Below are 20,548 nucleotides of genomic sequence, written 5' to 3'. Positions count from 1 at the left end.
TAAATTACTTCATGTCTGTTTTTTCCTCTATTATTTTTTAGTTTGTATCTCTTTTTACCTCTACTAGTTTGATTATATACTTTCCATTTCTGTTTATTTTGGGATTACTCTTGAAATTTTAATAGATATACTTACTAAAGTTTAAAATTAATCAGTTTCTCTTTCTTCTGAAAAATATAAAGATCTTAGAATGTTTTAATTTAGCTCATCTCCTTCTTGTCTTATGTGTAATTGTTGTTTAGTTGGTCCCAGCTTGCATTTAAAGTAATGAATAGAAAAATTAGGTAATGAATAGAAAAATAAACGTATTTATTGAGTGCTTTCTCTGTGATAGACACTGTTCTGGATCTATGGATACAGGAATGAACAAAACAGAGTTTTATCTCTGGTTTATACTAGTTTATATTCTAGTTGGAGAAGGCAATGGCATGCCACTCCAGTACTCTTGCCTGGAAAATCCCATGGATGGAGGAGCCTGGTAGGCTGCAGTCTATGGGGTCGCTAAGAGTCGGATACGACTGAGCGACTTCACTTTCACTTTTCACTTTCATGCGTTGGAGAAGGAAATGGCAACCCACTCCAGTGTTCTTGCCTGGAGAATCCCAGGGATGGGGGAGCCTGGTGGGCTGCTGTTTATGGGGTCTCACAGAGTCAGACATGACTGAAGTGACTTAGCAGCAGCATATTCTAGTTATGCAAGAAAAATAGTAAATGCATATTCAAGTTATATATAACATATCAGGTAGTGATATGTTCTTACTCTTAAAGAAGAGTAAATAAATAGGATTGGTGAGTAAATTGGTGAGTAAACAGGAGTAAGCAGTGGTGAAAAGTTGCTGTTTTTATATCTGATGACTATTGAAGGTAATAACATTTCTGAGAAGACACCCAAGGGAAGCCACGTGGATATGAGAGAGCCAAGCTTTCTCCTAATAGGTATTATAGCTGAGTATAAAATTAGAGGTTGGTGATTATTTTCTCTTAACCTTTTAAAGATATAGTCTCATTGTCTTTCTAACATGCTGTTGAAAAGTATGCTGTCAGTTTAATTTTTAAAAGGTAATCTGTCTTTTCCCCCCTTGTTAATATTTTCTTTCTTTGCTTTGTTTTTCTGCAGTTTCTTTACCATTCTGTATTTAGATCATTCTGTAAAGGACAGAATTCTTTAGTCTGAGGACTTTTGTTTTCAACACTTTAGGAAGATTCTGTCTTTACTCCTGTAAATAATGTTTCTTCCTCATCCTCTCTGTTCTGTTCTCTAGACTTTCTCTTCTGTCTCTTGTGAGGAAAGGTTTAAATTTTACAAATAAAGAATTATACCGTATTAAGATGATGATAAGTGTTAATTGGGGAAATAGTACAGAATAAAGCCTATTAGTGATGAGGGATTACTTCACTATTTTATATTGTGTGGTAGAAAAACTTTCTAAGTGAAATTTGCTCCTAGAGATGTGCAAGTGGTGTAAAGACTGACACAGAAGTGAATTCGACAATTCTCAAATGGCAGGTAGGCCCATTTGGTGCAACCATAAAGTGAGTCAGAGGGATATTTGTTAGGTGATAATGTCAGAGAGGTTGTGGGGAATCTTATTATGTCTAATAAGTCATTTTATCCTGAGTATAACCAGAAATCATTGTAAAAGTTTGCACAGAGTGGTAATCTATGCTGACCTAAGATTGAAAAGTTACATTACGCTCTAGCTATACGGTACTGAACAAATAGAGTGCTGGGAAGGATGAAATCAGGGAAACTGGTTAGAAGGTATTATTGTTCTAGCGAGTGACAGAGACCCTCTCTCCCTCTTTCGCTTCCTCTATATTTAGTGAATGTCTACTATATATCCTGCAGTATGCTTTATATTGGGAATATATGAAGTAGTATAAATGTTTTGCTTTTGAGGATGGGATAACAGTTTATGTTATTAAAATAATTATATTGTGAAAGTTCTATATTAGAGAATTATGCTTGTGTTAGCAAATGATGTCTTCTGCCTGTGAATATTGGAAAGCCTTCAGGGTAATACATATTTCCTTTTAATTTTCATTTAAAAGTTAATTAGAAATATTATTTTTCTATTAGTCAATTTTGTATATTCTGTGGATTCTTTGGTCATGTTCTTCGCCACTTCTTCACTTTTCTTTCCATGCATTAGAATCTGTCTCAGCAATATCTTTATCCATATCTAAATACAAACCTGTAGACTATATGTGGTAAGTTATTCTATATTTGTGGCAAATATCCTTCTGTTTGTTTCTTGCCTTTTAATTTTGTTCATGATTTTTTTGTTATAGGTAACTTTCATTATGGGGAAATTCAAGTCTTTCTATCATTGTTTATTATCAGTGCCATTGATTATATGCTTATAAAGTACCTGCTTTCTCAAGGGAGTATAGATATGTTGTCACATTTTCTCCTCCTTTTTTTTTTTTTTGTACTTCTGTGTTTACTTCTAAATTATTTTGATTTCATTTTGATAAATATGTGTATATCATATATATGAGAGTCAAATTAATTTCTCATCTAGGAGTCAGTTTTTCAACATTATTAATTGAAAAATCTATCATCTTGTCATTACTTTTTGGTACCTCCTTTAACAGTGATTAAGTTATACATACTAGAAAAGTATTTAAAATTCATGAGAAGAGATAGAAGTAAAAATGGACATACAGTTTACTGAATATGTATTATAGTGTAGTGAATATAGTATAGAGCAGAAAGGGGCCAGTGGATAGAGCACTGTTTCAAAATTTAAGAAATGGAGGCTTTCATGAGGGAGAATAGTCAAGTCATCAAATATCTTGCTAATTTCATAATCATATGTAAGGCACATGAAAATGGCCCATTGGTTATGGCAACTAGGAAGCTGTGCTGATAGCAGTAGAGGAGTTTCAGTAACATTAACAAATGGGAGGTGAGATTTCAGTTGCATGAGAAATGAAGATGTAGAAAGGGGAAAAAAAATATTCTCCCCAGTGTGTTTGTGAGAAACATATGAAGTATTGAAGATATTTCGAAACCTTTACAGCTTTGTGTATATGTGAGCATTTTCAATATGTTTTCACAGAATTCAGAAGTGTCTGTGTTTGAAGTCAACATTCGATTTATTGGAGGCTTACTTGCAGCGTATTACCTTTCAGGAGAGGAGGTGAGCAAAATCAAGTAATAAATTGTTTGGGGGAAAAGGTTGTGAATTAAATTTAGTAAAATGAAATATTTCCCTAGCAGCATGTCATCTTTTTAAATTGTCTAATATTGAACTAATCTACAGGTTTGCTGAAATAACTAGATCTTCAGATAGAGCTCTGTTCCTTGGGGTTAATGACTTTTTTGTTTTGAGAATATCAGTAAGACAAATTTATCACAGATCCTAACATTGTGTACACTGTGTCTCCTCTGTAGGAGTAATCCTCTAGAATTTACCATTGCAGTTAATTACATGGTTGAAACAAAAGGAGAAAATGAGTCAATAAGATTAAAATTAAGGAATGAATCAGTAAGATTCATTTTGTTTAAAGTGCCTATTTGGAAATTGAATGCAATTTATTGCTGTGAATTAAAAAAATAAAACACCAACAACTCTAAATTCTCCTTTTTGGAAGTCTTGGACTGAAATTCAGTTAGTTTGAAATAGAGACCATTATTTATGTTTTTAAATACTCCTTGATAAAGGTATACTTATTAAGTATGTTTCAAGTACTCCTTGTTAAAGGTGATTTTTGGAAACGATGGTTCTGTACTTTGAGGAATTCTGACCCAGCTTTTAGAGTTTAGAGTTTCTCAAAGTACAGAACCATCATTTCCAAAAATCACCTTTAACAAGGAGTACTTGAAATATACTTAACAAGTACACCTCACTTTTATCAATAAAATCATAGTAAGTTAATGCTGCTGCTGCTGCTGCTGCTAAGTCGCTTCAGTCATGTCCAATTCTGTGCGACCCCACAGACAGCAGCCCACTAGGCTCCTCTGTCCCTGGGATTCTCCTGGCAAGAATACTGGAGTGGGTTGCCATTTCCTTCTCCAATGCATGAAAGTGAAAAGTGAAAGGGAAGTCACTCAGTCGTGCCCGACTCTTAGCGACCCCATGGACTGCAGCCTACCAGGCTCCTCTGTCCATGGGATTTTCCAGGCAAGAGTACTGGAGTGGGGTGCCATTGCCTTCATAGGATTTTTTGGTCAGACTTATTGAAGTGTTACTTACACAGTAAAATTCACCCACTTTAGTGAATACTTATATGAATTTTGACAGTGCATACAATCTAGTAAGCACAAGTAAGAGACAGAGGAATTTATCCCATAAAATTCCCTTTTACCATTACCACCAGCCTCTGGTAACAATTGATAGGTTTTCCATTCCTACTGGCTTCTTTCTGTAGTACAATGCATTTGAGATTTATGGAAATTGCAACCCACTCCAGTGTTCTTGCCTGGAGAATCCCAGGGACGGGTGAGCCTGGTGGGCTGTCGTCTCTGGGATCGCACAGAGTCGGACATGACTGAAGCGACTTAGCAGCAGCAGCAGCAGCAGCATGTATTTAGTAGCTTTTTTTTTTTTTTACTGCTGTATATAGTATTGCATTGTGTGACTCTAAAGTAGTTTATCCATTCACCAGTGGATTTGTTTTTAGTTTTGGAGGTTATGAATAAAGCTGCTATAAATATTTTTTAGGTTTCTGTGGGATCATAAATTTTTATGTCTCTTGGGTAAATATCTAGAAGTGGGATTGCGGGATCAAATTGTTAGTAAACTTTGGAAGAACTCACCAGACTCTTTTTCCAACAATTGTCTTCTATCATGACTAGTACTTGCTATTGAGAGTTTCTTTATTATTTTTAGCTATAGGTGTGTAGTAGCATCTCATTGTGGTCTTATTTTCCTTCTCTCTAATGGCAGATCATGTTGAGCACCTTTTCATGTGCTTGTCATTCATATATCTTTTTTAATTGTTCAGTCTTTGGCCATTAAATTTTGTTTATTTTATTATTTTTGAATGTTGAGAGTTTTTTTTTTGTATATTCTGTATATTCTGGACTTAGGACTTTGTAACCTGTGTGTTTTCAAGTATTTTCTCTCTCTGGCTTTTCTGTGACTTAACAGTATCTTTTGAAGAACTGGAGTTGTCACATCTTGAATTAATCCAGTTTATCAGTTTTATCTTTTATGGTTCATGTATTTGATATTTTGTTCAAGAAATGTTTGCCTAATCCAAGGTCACACAGATTTTCTCTAAATGCATTATAGTTTTACTTTATTATACTTTTAATCTATAGTCCGTTTTGAGTTAAATTTTACATGCTGTGAGGTAGAGATTGAGATTCATCTCTTTCCATATAGATATCCATTGCTAGAATTTGAAAATCCACCATTGTTGAAAAGACTAGTCTTTCTCTATTTAATTGACTTTGCACCTTTTTTGAAATTAATTGACCATATATGAAATCTATTGACCAAGTGTGGGTGTACTTCTAGACTCTGTTCTGTTGATCTGTATGTCTGTCCTTTTGCCATTACCATTCTGTGTTCGTAATTATGAATTTTTGGTCTTTATGGTCTCATAATTAGGTTGTATGAATCCTACAACTTTGTTCCTTTTTGGAATTATTTTGGCTATTCTAGTTTTATTTTCTATATAAACTTTAGAATCAGTTTCCTGATTGTCACAAAATAATCTTACTGGAATTTTGATTGGGATTATATTGAGTCTGTCATTAAGTTTAAGGAAAATTGATAACTTACAATGCTTGAACATAACATATCTCTACATTTATTTAGTTCTTTAATTTTGTTTATTGGTGTTCCTAGATTTTACAGATCTTATATATATTTTGATGGGTTTATGTTTCATGTTTCTTGATGCTGTTAAAAGTGGTATTGCATTTTTAAATTTTAATTGCTGATTGTACAATGTCAGTATATATAAATACAATTGATTTAAAACAGCTTTTAATAAAAGTTTAAGTTTGCAGCTGGCTCAAGACATTTTTTTCTTTTCTGGATAATTTTTCTGATGCTATCATTTTTATAAAATGTGGTAAAATGTACATAATATAATAGAATAGCATTCACATTGTTGTGCTCTGTGCAGTTGATTTTTACATTGGCCTTGTAGCCTGAGATTATCCTACATTAACTAGTTAATTCTGGTCACTTTTAAATGGATTTTTAATAGGTTCTTTGGGGCTTCCCTGGTGGCTCAGCAGTAAAGAATTTGATTGCCAATGCAGGAGACATGGGTTTGCTCCCTGGGTAAGTGGCAACCCACTCCAGTATTCTTGCCTGGGAAATCCTGTGGACAGAGGAGCCTAGTGGGCTACATACAGTCCATGGGGTCACAAAGAGTTGGACACAACTTAATGATCTTTTCCTTCCTTCCTTTCAATAGATTCTTTGGGAATTTCTTTTTAAAGAATCATGTCATCAGGGAACAGAGGTGTTTTATTTCTCTATATAGAGAACTGTTTTATTTGTATAGTTCTTTTCTTTTTTCTTTTTCTTGCCTAGAACCTACACTAAATACAAAGTTAAATGGGAGTGATGAGAGTGTATTCCTTTTCTGGTTCCTGATACGAGGGGAAGAGCATTTAGTTTTTCACCATTAAGCATAATGGGTTTTTTGGTAGATGCCCTTCATCATCTTGAAGAAATTCCCTGCCATTCCTTTTTGCTGAGATTTTAAAACTCATGAATAGGTATTGAATGTTGTCAAATTTTTTTGGCATTTAATTAGATGATTATATGATGTTTCTTCTTTATTTGCTGATAATGTGAATTATACTAGTTGATTTTTGAAATCACCTTGCATTTTGTGGAAGAAGTTCCACTTGGTCATGTTGTATTATCCTCTTTAAATATTGCTGGAATTGATTTGATAATGCATTGTTGAGAATTTTTTGCATGTATGTTCATATGAGATACTGATCTATAGTTTAAATATCTTTTTGTGTATGTGTGTGTTTCGTATAAGAGTAATGCTGACGATGTAAAATGAGTTTGGAAGTGTTTCTTTCTACTGGAGAAGTTTGTGTATTGTTGTTGGTTAGTCTCTCAGTTGTGTCTGACTCTTTGTGATCCCATGGACTGTAGCCCACCAGGCTTCTTTGTCCAGGGGAGTTCCCAGGCGAGAATACTAGAGGGGGTTTCCATTTCCTGCTCCAGTGTTTGGTAGAACTTCCCAGTGAAACCAGGTGAGGTTGGAGTTTTTTGTTTTTTCCCACTAAGTTTTACAATGTATGTATTCGGTTTCTTTGGTGGATATAGTACTATTCATGTTTTTTCTTCTTAGGTGGCTTTTGTAAGTTTGTGTGGCTTTTGTTGTTTATTTCAGGGAATGTGTTTCTGCTAAATTGTGGACATAATTTGGTACTATCCTTTTCATATCTGTAGGGTCTTTAGTAATGTTCCCTGTTTCATTTTCTCTTTGGTTGTCAGTCTGGCTACAAAGTGTATTAATATTATTTCAGGCTTCCCTGGTGGCTCAGGCAGTAAAGAATCTGCCTGCAATGCAGGAGACCAGGGTTCAATCTCTGGGTTGGGAAGATCCCCTGGAGAAGGGAATGGCAACCCACTCCAGTATTCTTGCCTGGAAAATTCCATGGACAGAGGAGCCTGGTGGGCTACAGTCTATGTGGTTCTCATCTTCTCTTTGGCTGTCAGTCTGGCTACAAGTGTATTAATACTATTATTTCAGAGAATTGGTTTTTGTTTCATTGATTTTTCTCTACTTTTGTGTGTTCAGTTTTATTAATTTTGCTTGTATCTTTACTTCTGCTTTCTTTGGGGCTAAGTTGCACCTTTTACCCTATTCCCCACCCACCCCAGTTTCTTATGGTTGCAGCTTGTTAGATCATTAATATGGCACCTTTTCTTATTTTGTTTTTATCTTTTTACTGAAGTAGTGTTCACTTACAATATTCTGTTAGTTTCAAATGTACACATAGTCATACAATATTTTTATAGCATATACTTCATCAAAGTTATTTTAAGATATTGACTGTATTCCCTGTGCTGTACATTACATCCTTGTAACTTAATTTTTTCCTAATAGTCTATAAGAATTAATAATCAAAGATTTGCTTCTCAGCCTTGCTTTAGTTGCATCCTATGAATTTTGATATGTTTTTGTTTTCCTTTTATTCAAAATATTTTCTCATTTCTCTTCCTTTTTATTGCTGAGTTATTTAGAAGTATATTGTTAAATTTCCAGGTATTTGAGAATTTTCCACATATCTTTGTTACTGATTTCTAGTTTGTTTAATGGGCAATGAATAGAGAGAAAATCTGTTGAGTTTGTTAAAGCTTGTTTCATGAGCCAAAATACGGTCTATCAAAAAAATGTGTGCTTGAAAAGATGTTTATTCTGCTGTGGTTGGGTTAAAACTTCAGTTAGGTCAAACTGGATAATTATGTTGCTCAGAACTTCTGTAAATTTACTAATTTTCTGTTTACTTGTTCTGTCAAATACTAAGTTGTGGAGTCTTGAAGTCTCTGACTAAAATTATGAATTTGTTTGTTTCTCATTTCAGTCCTACCAGTTTTTACTTTATGTATTTTGGAGATCTGTTCTTAAGTGTGTACATATTTAGGATTGTTGTCTCCTTGGTGAATCTGGTTTTTTATTGTTTTAAAGTTTTTCTCTTTATCCCTGTTCATATTCTCTCTTATCTTTAGTTTGTCTGATTCTGTTATAGTTATGTTTCTTTCAGGTAATGTCACATGGTGTATCTTCTAACCTAAGAGTGTGTTGGAGGCATTTTTCATCACTATTTTATCTTGATTTTTAAGATTATTATTTTTAATACTTCATTTGACCTTTACAGTTTTCATTTCTCTGCTAAAATTCCTCATTGTCTTTATGCATGTTTTCCACCTTATCTACTAGGTCTTTTAACATAGTAATTATAGTCATTTAAAATTCTTTATGATTATTTCAACCTTATTGAGTCTGGATTGTCAGTTGCTTTGTCTCTAGAAAGTGGATTAACTTTTCTTGCTTTCTTTAGTGTTTAATAATATTTTGTTTAATGAAAAATACCATGTATGGGTGGGACAGTAAAGACTGAATTTAATAATATTTGTGCCAGAATAGCATGTCTGTGTTGTTAGTGTTAGGAGCTGAGTAAGTTTAGTCCGAGTTGAAACAGGTTTGGGACTTTTATTGCTAAGATAACCTGCAGTGTACCACTGGCTTCAGATTCCTCTCACACTACCTTGTAATTACAGTGAGCCTGTTTTGCAGGCAAGTTTTTCTTTATGCCCTTGCTCTGCCCTCTACTTCAGGGTTTCCTGCATGCCTGTGCCTCAGGGAGGATCTGCCTCTACAGTCTATCCCTCTCCCAGCCATGAACCCCTGTTACTTGCTACTCCATTCTTCCTAGTCTTTACCAGGTTAAACATTATATGATGTCATTGAGATAGAGCATTTTTTTCTTATTTCATGCTTGTCTGACTATGTAGAGGAAATACTAAATGTTTTGTTTGTAGTTGACTAATTTTTATACCAAAAGGCATATGATTCAAAATTAATTATGAATGACTTATGTAAAATAAACCTCAACGTCTGTTTCATTAGGCTCTTTATCTGAAGGTTGAAACAAAATGTTGAAATTTTGGTTGCTATTATCACAGGAAAACACTAAAATACTGAAAAAGTATGCAATGTTATCAGTATTTCCATTTTTGCAGTGTTAATACCTCAGACTTCAGAAAGAAGCATTGTGAAGTAGAGGGAAGCACAAGTACTTTGGAGCTATAGGTTTGAGTCTCTACTCTGCCCCCTTTCATAATGGTTATTTGTCAAGCTGTTTACCTCCTGTAATTTAAGTTTTGTTATCTATAAAAGAATGAAAGAGTTCACTTGAGAGTTGTTGTGGGGATTAAATTATTCGAAAGTGCCTAACAATATTATCTGATACTACTTTGTTTTTCCTCCTCCTTGGATTTTTTCCTGTATGGTAAATATATTGTTTGGGAAATCCTTTTACTTAATTGAAAATAGATTGTTGTTGTTTAGTCACTAAGTCTTGTCCAGCTTAGTGAGAAAATTCTTTTACTTAATTGAAAATAGATTGTTAGTGTTTAGTCACTACGTCGTGTCTGATTCTCTATAACCCCATGGGCTGCAGTCTGCCAGATTTCTCTGTCCGTGGAATTCCCATGCAAGAATACAAGAGTGGATTGCCATTTCCTTCTCCAGGGAATATTGCTAACCCAGGGAGGAATTGAACCTGTGTTTCCTGCATCACAGGCAGATAGATCCTTTACTGCTGAGCTACCGGAGAAGCTCCTTGAAAACAGGTGAAAGTGAAGTTGCTCAGTTGTGTCTGACTGTTCGCAACCCCATGGACTGTAGCCTACCAGGCTCCTCCGTCCATGGGATTTTCCAGACAAGAGTACTACAGTGGGTTGCCATTTCCTTCTCCAGAGGATCTTCCCAACCCAGGGATCGAACCTGGGTCTCCCACTTGTAGGCAGACGCTTTACCGTCTGAGCCACCAGGGAAGTCTGATATCTGAAAACAGATATCATAAGTTAATTTCTTTGGATAGAGTTTACTGTCCATAAAAGTAAGAACATGTTTTACTTTTCTTTCTCATAAAATCAGATTTTACTGACCATTTTACTTTTCTACTTCATCATTTTACATTGAAAGCTCTGATCCATGTCTATTCCAGGAGGCAAACAATAAATCCTTGAGATCTGTTAATAATAAATAAAACATTGAATATAAGATTATTCTAATACTGGATAGATAATAAATCCCTATATCTCAAATAAGATAGAAAATTATCTATAATTTATAACATGCCAAAGTACCTTTATTATATTTAGGAAGAGTGTAACTAGAATAAAGAACATTTTGCATGCATTCTATTAATACGTTCTTGTATGGTGAGCCAAATGAGGGTTATATGCTATCCTAACAAAGTGTTCCTCTGTCCTATGATTTATTAATATTATAAATGTGAAGCTTTATCGTTTTATTTTCTCAGAACAAGACTATTTATTTTAAATATTCACAAGTTTAAAAATCTTGATGATTTATTATGTTTACTTGATGGTGGCCTCAAATATATGACATTTCTTTAACAATATTGTCTCTTCTCATTTTTTAATGGTTATCAAAGTGGCATCCTTCCCTGAGTAAAATAATAATGTAATATATGTGGATAACAACATCTGAAATCTGTCAGATAAAATAGAGAAATGGTTATGTAGAGTTTAATACATGTTTCACAGAATATAAAAACAAAATAAGCAGCATCAACAGCCAAATTTTTCTTTAATAAAACACAAATGTGTACTTTGTTGTCTGCAGGTAAGGTCATTTCTGAAAAAGTTCAGGGATATTTTCTAAGACACATAGAGGTCCCTTTTTTGGCCCTAAAATTCTAAATAAAAAAAGAGAAACATTAGAGTGTTAATTTTTCTTGGTTTAAATGTTAGCCATCATTGTCCTTACTGCACTAATTTTCATTTTATTTTTGCTTTAGAAGTTACTGCAATTTCCATTCAAAATTTGACCTCTGCATTTTCTCTAGATGTGTTGGTAGTTGGACAAAACATTCCGCCAAGCTTTGGTATCCCATTTTAAATATACTCTCCAACATTTCAGCTTATATGTGTGAATTCATCTACACATTTGTATACATTCTTACATGTTCAAAGTCACAGTAGTAATACCAATTCACAATTGATTACGGTTATGATGACCAGTTTGATCAGAAGATAGAGTTTACCATATGATCATCCCAGTAGATGCAGAAAAAGCAGTTGGTGAAATTCAGCATCCATTCATGATAGAAACTCTCACCAAAATGAGTATAGAGGGAACATACCTCAACATAATAAAAGCCATTTATGACAAATCTGCAGGCAGTGTAGTACTCAGTGAAAAAAACTGAAAGTCTTCCTACTAAATTCTGAAACAAGACAAGGATGCCCACTCTTACCACTTCTGTTCAACATTGTATTGCAAGTCCTAGCTATAGCAGTCAGACAAGAAAAAGAGATAAAAGGTGTCTAAATTGGAAAGTAAGAAGTAGTAAAATTGTCATTATATGCAGATGGCATGATACTCTATATAGAGAACCTTAAAGTATCCACACAAAGACTATTAGAACTGATAAATGAACTCAGCAAGGCATCAAGATACATGATTAATATAAAGAAATCTGTTGCATTTCTTCACACTAACAGTGAAATATCAGAAAGTTAAAAATCCTGTTTAAAATCATGTCAGAAGACAGAGTTTAGAGGTACTAGAAATTTAGGCATAAAATCCAGGACAGAAGAGAGCCACAGAGAAGCCCCAAATTCTGCATGCACTAAACTATGTGTTTATTCACATTGTTTTATTTCCCTATGTGGTTTTAGAGCTAAACCTTAAGTTTTTGCCTGAAAAAGACTTTAACCTTCCACATTCTCTGCCTGGTAAAGCACTTAAAAAAGCTTGCGAGCTTAAACTTAGAAATTTGTTTATGTTAAACAGCTCTATTGAAGTTAATTTATATACAATAAAATGCATCCAGTTTAAACGTATAGTATATAATTATATTTAAATTTTGACAAATGTCTGATATACTTTTGGAGCGAATACAAATGATACAAACTTTTTGGAAAATAATTAAGCTGTCAAATAAACGTTTAAAATTCTGTGACCCAATAACATACTTTAGGAATCTTATTATCTGAAAGTAACAACATGGATACATAAGATGTACTCAGAAGCATTCTTTCACAGCATTTATGTTTCTTACAGATTGTTCCAGTAAAAATAACTGGGAGATTTTACATAATGGATGATGAATACATGAAAGTTTTTTCTATAAATAAATGTTTTGGAAATCTTCATTTAAATGTTGAAACTCTTAAACACTTTCATCATCTTATTAGTCAAGAGTTGTAGTTGCAGAAAACAATGTATTTTATCTAGTGATTTATTAGAAGGTACTGACCAGCTAACAGAATCTTTGGGAGGGTCATGAAATCAGATACTTTTGTTATATAGCTAGAAAACATGCAGCCAGGAGAAATGCTCAAACATCAGTTCAGTTCAGTTCAGTTTCTCAGTCGTGTCCAACTCTTTGTGACCCCATGGACTGCAGCATGCCAGGCCTCCCGGTCCATCACCAACTCCCGGAGTTTACTCAAGCTCATGTCCATTGAATCTGTGATGCCATCTAACCATCTCATCCTCTATTGCCCCCTTCTCCTCCCACCTTCAATCTTTCCCAAATCAGAGTCTTTTCAAACGAGTCAGTTCTTCACATCAAGTGGCCAAAATATTGGAGTTCCAGCTTCAGCATCAGACCTTCCAGTGAATATTCAGGACTGATTTCCTTTAGGATGGATTGGGTGGATCTCCTTGCTGTCCAAGGGACTCTCAAGAGTCTTCTCCAACACCACAGTTCAAAAGCATAAACTCTTTGGTGCTCAGCTTTCTTTATAGTCTAACTCTCACATCCAAACATGACTACTGGAAAAACCATAGCTTTGACTAGACGGACATTTGTTGGCAAAGTAATGTCTCTGCTTTTAATATGTTGTCTAGGTTGGTCATAACTTTTCATCCAAGGAGCAAGCATATTTTAATTTCATGGCTGCAGTCATCATCTGCAGTGACTTTGGAGCCCTCGAAAATACTCTGTCGCTATTTCCACTGTTCCCCCATCTATTTGCCATGAAGTGATGGGACCAGATGTCATGATCTTAGTTTTCTGAATGTTGAATTTTAAGCCAACTTTTTCACACTCCTCTTTGACTTTCATCAAGAGGCTTTTTAATTCTTCATCGCTTTCTGCCGTAAGGGTGGTGTCATCTGCATATCTGAGTTTGATATTTCTCCCAGCAATCTTGATTCCAGCTTGTGCTTCATTCATCCCAGCATTTCTCATGATGTACTCTGCATATAAGTTAAATAAGCAGGGTGACAGTATACAGCTTTGATGTACTCCTTTTTCTATTTGGAACCAGTCTGTTGTTCCATGTCCAGTTCTAACTGTTGCTTCCTGACCCGCATACAGATTTCTCAGGAGGCAGGTCAGGTGGTCTGGTATTCCCATCTCTTTAAAAATTTTCCAGTTTGTGGTGATCACACAGTCAAAGGCTTTGGCATAGTCAATAAAGCAGAAGTAGATATTTTTTTGGAATTCTCTTGCTCTTTTGATAATCCAATGGATGTTGGCGGTTTGATCTCTGGCTTCTCTGCCTTTTCTCAAACCAGAGTAAACATCTGGAAGTTCACAGTTCATGTACTGTTGAAGCCTGGCTTGGAGAATTTTGAGCATTACTGACATGTGGTTAAAGCGTCTGCCTGGAATGCTGGAGACCTGGGTTCCATCCCTGGGTCAGGAAGATTCCCTGGAAAAGGAAATGGCAACCCATTCCAGTATTCTTGCCTGGAGAATCCCATGGAGGGAGGAGCCTGGTAGGCTACAGTCCATGGGGTCACAAAGAGTCCAACACGACTGAGCGACTTCACTTTCACTTTCTTTCACTTTACTAACATGTGAGATGAGTGCAATTGTGTGGTAGTTTGAGTATTCTTTGGCATTGCCTCATAGTTTGCCCCTGTGTAAATAACAGGGAAGGAACACAGCCCCACCCATCAACAGAAAATTGGATTAAAGATTTACTGAGCATGGCCCTGCCCAACAGAATAAGACCCAATTTCCCCCTCAGTCAGTCTTCCCATCAGGAAGCTTCCTTAAGCCTCTTATCCTTCTCCATTAGAGGGCAGACAGATTGAAAACCACAGCCACAGAAAACTAACCAATCTGATCACATGGACCACAGCCTTGTCTATCTCAGTGAAACTATGAGCCATGCCGTGTAGGGCCACCCAAGACAGACGTGTCATGATGGAGAGTTCTGACAAAACCTGGGCCACTGGAGAAAGGAATGGCAAACCACTTCAGTATTCTTGCCTTGAGAACCCCGTGAACAGTATGAAAAGGCAGAAACATAGAACACTGAAAGATGAACTCCCCAGGTCAGTAGGTGCCCGATATGCTACTGGAGATCAGTGGAGAAATAACTCCAAAAAGAATGAAGAGATGGAGCCAAAGCAAAAACAACACCCACTCGTGGATCTGAATGGTGTTGAAAGTAAAGTCTGATGCTGTGAAGAGCAGTGTTGCGTAGGAACCTGGAATGTTAGGTCCATGAATCAGGGCAAATTGAAAGTAGTCAAACATGAGATGGCAAGAGTGAACACCAGCATTTTAGGAATTAACGAACTAAAATGGACTGGAATGGATGAATTTAACTCAGATGACCATTATATCTACTACTGTGGGCAGGAATCCCTTAGAGGAAATGGAGTAGCCATCACAGTCAACAAAAGAATCCGAAATGCAGTACTTGGATGCTTAAGCATACCTTGTGGCTTTTATGGTATGATCCAGACCCATTCCCTCTGTTGCCCACATGTTATCTTTGAAACTTGGGACTAATCGTTAGAACTTCTGTCAGAGCTACCATATAAGAATCAGGCACCTGTGCATGAAAGACCACTGCTTCAAATTGTTTACTTCCATCCAGATTGCTTATTTATGTATACTTACCAATGCCTAGGCCTTATCTTGAAGTTTAGGTGGGATGGAATCTGGGAAATGTTACGTATAGTTTTCCATCCTCTGCAGTGTATGAATTTTGCTTGAAAAGACACTTGAGTGAGTGTTGAATATTACTCCTTGGAAGGAAAGTTAGGACCAACCTAGATAGCATATTAAAAAGCAGAGACATTACTTTGCCAACAAAGGTCTGTCTAGTCAAGGCTATGGTTTTTCCAGTGGTCATGTATGGATGTGAGAGTTGGACTGTGAAGAAAGCTGAGTGCCGAAGAATTGATGCTTTTGAGCTGTGGTGTTGGAGAAGACTCTTGAGAGTCCCCTGGACTGCAAGGAGATCCACCTAGTCCATCCTAAAGGAGATCAGTCCTGGGTGTTCATTGGAAGGACTCATGTTGAGGCTGAAACTCCAATACTTTGGCCACCTCATGTGAAGAGTTGGCTCATTGGAAAAGACTCTGATGCTGGGAGGGATTGGGGGCAGGAGGAGAAGGGGACAACAGAGGATGAGATGGCTGGATGGCATCACTGACTCGAATGACATGAGTCTGAGTGAACTCCGGGAGTTGGTGATGGACAGGGAGCCCTGGCGTGCTGCGATTCATGGGGTCGCAAAGAGTCGGACACGACTGAGCGACTAAACTGAACTGAATATTACCACATCATATTAAAAGAAATGAAAATAAAATTGACAGTGAAGTAGTCTTTTTCAACTCTCAGGTTAGCAGCAATCAAAAGTTTGACAACTCTTATGTTAACAAAAATACAGAAAAACAGCTGGTCATAAATTCTGATAGAAATGTAAATATGTGAAAAATGTGAACAGGTTGGCACTAATTATCGAAATTACAAATGAATGTATCCATAGCTTCAGTAATTCCACTCTTATAATTTATCTTACAGAGGTACATAGTTTTGGAAACGTATGTCTATGAATAGAAGACTGATTAAGTAGATTACAGTTCTATCTATCCAAGGATAAATTTTGCAGCCACTAAAGAGAAAGAGGTGGAATGATATGGAAAGATCCCCGATATACAATAAGTGAAAGAAGCACGTTAAGAGTAGAGTATATGATATTCTGCTTTTGAGAGAGAAACAGAGGCAGTATGTGTAAACTGTAATAGAATTTCCATTCTGAGAAATGGAAAATGAGGATTGATGTGACATTCTAGGAGTCATGTATACCTTGGAACTGATTATAGCACAAAATATTACTAGATACTTAAGAAATTAATAGCTATTTGCATTATAGAAGGAATTGTGTGGTCAAGGGTTAGGACTAGAAAAGAGATTTACCTTTTACTTTGATATGTTTTAGATTTGTATTATTCTCCTGCATTGCATACTAGCTAATTTGTTTTAAATTAGCTGTTGCTGTTGTCTGCCAAAATGTTTCTGAGACTAGGAACTGTAAGGCTGTGGTATATTTATCATTAAAGATTTTGTATTTTCCTGAATAAATTAAGCCTTCTAGGTAAGGAATTTTTTTTCCTCAGTGACATTGGGATGATGCTTTCATTGAGTTATGTATTATTATTATTGGTACTATGTAAGTTAACTGACATAGGTAGTTGAAAATTAGAAAATATGTCACTAATTATTTCTTGAAGTAAAATAAGAATGCTCTCTGTTTAGAAAAAAGCTTGTGTTTGTAAGTTATTTTACCGTTTGGAATATTAGTTTTACATGTAAAAGATATGATCAGCAAACACATGTCATTAGTGTTAGTTCTTAGTTAAGAACTTGGTCCCTTTGCCCCGCTGCTAAAGTGTGAGATAAAGAAGCAGTGCTATTCACTAATAATGTAATGTCTCTTTGTGCATGTTAGTCACTCAGTCATGTCCGACTCTGTGACCCCATGGACTGTAGCCCGCCAGGTTTCTCTGGAATTCTCCAGCAAAATATTGGAGTGGGTAGCCATTCCCTTCTCCAGGGGATCTTCCCAACCCACAGATCCAACCAGGATGTCTCTCATTGCAGGCAGTTTCTTCACCGTCTGAGCCACAAGGGAAACCCTCAATTTTTCTTTACTAACATATAACTGTTAGTAGTATTTATGTAGGTATTCAAGGAAATGGTTAATTGTAGATGTATAAGAATATCTAATTTGAAACTCTGCTAAAAATTTCCTGTCATTTAAGAAACTTTGCAAAATATATTAATGTCATATTGCTTTGTATACTTGCACATACTCCTCTCTAGTTTATACCCCCAGTAATGTAGGTGTGCTTTGTTTAATAGCATCTCAACTTAGAACTTTGATCTAGGCCATGCTTTCAACTACTTACTTATTTGAAAAATCCAATAATATTTTATCAACTGTATTTGACCACAGTGAAAAGATGGAGCCTTGAGTATCAGATGATTTTGAGAGGGTAGCCTTGAGGCATGTAGAAGAATATGCCGCTTTTCTTAGCAGGGTGTTTTGAGTCTTTAAGTCAGTAGTCTCTAAAATGAGATACATGTTAAGAATATTAGAAATTATACTATAAATGTCTTGGTAATAGTACCTTGATTTTAAAAGTTTGAGAACCATTGATATTTAGGCAGCTTATTGTTTTGTATACCAAAAAAAAGCAGTAATTGGGACCAAGAGGTGAAGCATATAACTCATAAAATAAGTTTGGATGTGAACATAAATATTTTCTTTTCATTTAATAATTATGGGTGAACCTTGATGGATAATGTCAAGATATAAACGTGTAAGATAGAAACATGATTATAGTCATTCAAGGGCATTTATGAAATTCAGTGGCATCTCTTTCTTTTAATATTTGTTCTGAGCTTGATACCATGGGTGAATTTCATAGCCTAGTGTTTTCTCTCAGATTTTTTGCCAGCTGAAAATACAGATATTAACACCAAAACCAGTCCTTCCCTTTCAATTAATTGTAGTTTCAAGCCATTTCACTTTCAGCTTTTTCTTCACTATCCATCCACTTTACAACAATTTTTCTGATTGCTGTATACTCCATGGTACCAAGAGATGCCATTTTCCCCTCTGTACTTTCATATATCCAGTATGTTGTGGTATGCATCGTAGAAGAGATCAGGAAATTTTATTGACAGCAGTAATTTCATAATTTATGAATGTTTGTGTGTTTGTCCCAGATATTCAAGATTAAAGCAGTCCAGTTGGCTGAGAAACTCCTTCCTGCCTTTAACACACCTACGGGAATTCCTTGGGCAATGGTGAATCTGAAAAGGTAAATTCTATTTTTATATGGTTATTCTTGTTCTGAATATATTAGATTAACTGATTTTTTGAGCCTTCACCATACTTTTTAAGACTTAAAACTGTTTTTCTCTGCATGTATACAGAAGCATATTTCTTTAAAGCATTGCCTGATTTTTAAAATACATTCTTTGCTTTGAAATAGTAAAACTATATTTCATTTCTACTGCTTGTTTCTGTAAGTCTAGATTTCTCTCCCAGACCTTTATTGTTAACAGTATAGTTGTTTCTTTAAGTTTGCTTATTTATGTCTACTTAGTGCTGGAATGGATTCATAGTGCTTTCCCTCTCTTCCTTTTTTGTACACTACTTGTTTTTTTTCTAAGTCAGAATAGAACACAACATACCTTAAAATCAGGGCTTCCTGTTGCTGAATGTCTTACAATGATAAGGGAAGACATAACTCATGATATTGACTGTAGGATCCTTTTTATGATATCCAAATTGTAGAAGTTCAAAGTGAAGCATGATTCTCTGACAGGTTTATTTGGGAAAATGAATCTATTGTAGTCATTTCTTTTTAATGGAGAACTTGATTAACTTTTGATTTTCATTAAGAAATCATTATTTTATGCTGAACATGAAATCTAACTTTACTGTTCTTTGCTGTCATACACTATATATAATGTAAACTAACTCTTTGTGAGGAAAAAGCTAGCTAGAGTTCCATACCAGCCTCCACAAAAGGATATGGCCTAAGGTGTTAAGCACATACCTGTTCTCTTTTGTTCGTAGTTTCATTCCAGATTTTCTGGTGTTTCCTTCAGTAGCAGTGTCAGTTGTATAACTTTCTTATATGATTAGAATTTTAATTAACTTACAGTTTAACTCTGAGATGAAGAAATATGCAGGATATTATCTATAATAAATCAAAAATCCAGCATTGCAAAACTTCAAATTTAGATTGAGACAAAAAAGTAGTAGAGTTTTCAAGGACCATGTCTTGAACATAAGCTTAATTTTCATACTATATCTTTGTATATATTCATACAAAATATTTATTTTACTTGAGTTTATAGAGCATAGATGTATTTACCTATTTTTAAAGGTTTTTGGTTTTGTGTTCTGATTGAATTATACATATCTCTCACGTAGACTTTATTCCAGTCTTGATGTCTGAAATCCAACCTGTGTTAATAATCTAGCATTATTTATCTCTTACAATATGATTAGCACACAGAAGCACATACATACATACTGGTGGAGCTTTTAAAATTGTATATGATTTGTTTGGATACTTGTTTTTCTTACTTATTCTTATTTTCTTTCTACTTCTTATTTTTCTCACTCAGCAAAATCTCTCGGAAATACCCTTCCAGGTCATGCCACAGAGCTTTAAATCAAACTTTGTGATAACCACAGAGTAGAAGATAGGATATACTGTAAATACATAGGTTATACCATGATTTATTTAATTATTCCATATCAGTGGTATTAGTTTATTTCCATTATTTTGCTACTATAAACGTTACAGTAGCATCCTGTTATATATGTCCTTCCCTTGTAGCTCACTCAGTAAATAATCTGCTTGCAATGCAGGAGACTAGGTTTGATCCCTGGGTCAGGAAGATCCCCTGGAGAAGGAAATGGCAACCCACTCGGGTATTCTTGCCTGGAGAATGCCATGGACAGAGGAGCCTGGCAGGCTACAGTCCATGGGGTTGCAAGAGTCCAACACGACTTAGTGACTAAACCACCACCATATATGTCCTTGTAGAGAGAGGAAGTTTTTCTGAAAG

General features: G+C 35.4%; 1 protein-coding gene across 7 annotated transcripts in view; it reads left to right on the top strand.

Moving 5' to 3' along the window:
- Positions 1 to 20,548, top strand: part of MAN1A2 (mannosidase alpha class 1A member 2) — a 149,065-nt gene that overhangs the window by 65,076 nt on the left and 63,441 nt on the right. For all 7 annotated transcript variants that reach the window (XM_044944495.1, XM_044944497.1, XM_044944496.1 and 4 more), the window contains 2 exons: positions 3,066 to 3,146; positions 18,686 to 18,780. In XM_044944495.1, coding sequence (XP_044800430.1) covers positions 3,066 to 3,146; positions 18,686 to 18,780 — 176 coding nt within the window. The remainder of the gene's footprint in view (positions 1 to 3,065; positions 3,147 to 18,685; positions 18,781 to 20,548) is intronic.

Source organism: Bubalus bubalis, chromosome 6 (genome assembly GCF_019923935.1).
Source record: "Bubalus bubalis isolate 160015118507 breed Murrah chromosome 6, NDDB_SH_1, whole genome shotgun sequence".
Taxonomy (NCBI): domain Eukaryota; kingdom Metazoa; phylum Chordata; class Mammalia; order Artiodactyla; family Bovidae; genus Bubalus; species Bubalus bubalis.
This window is presented reverse-complemented; position numbering and strand designations above follow the sequence as displayed.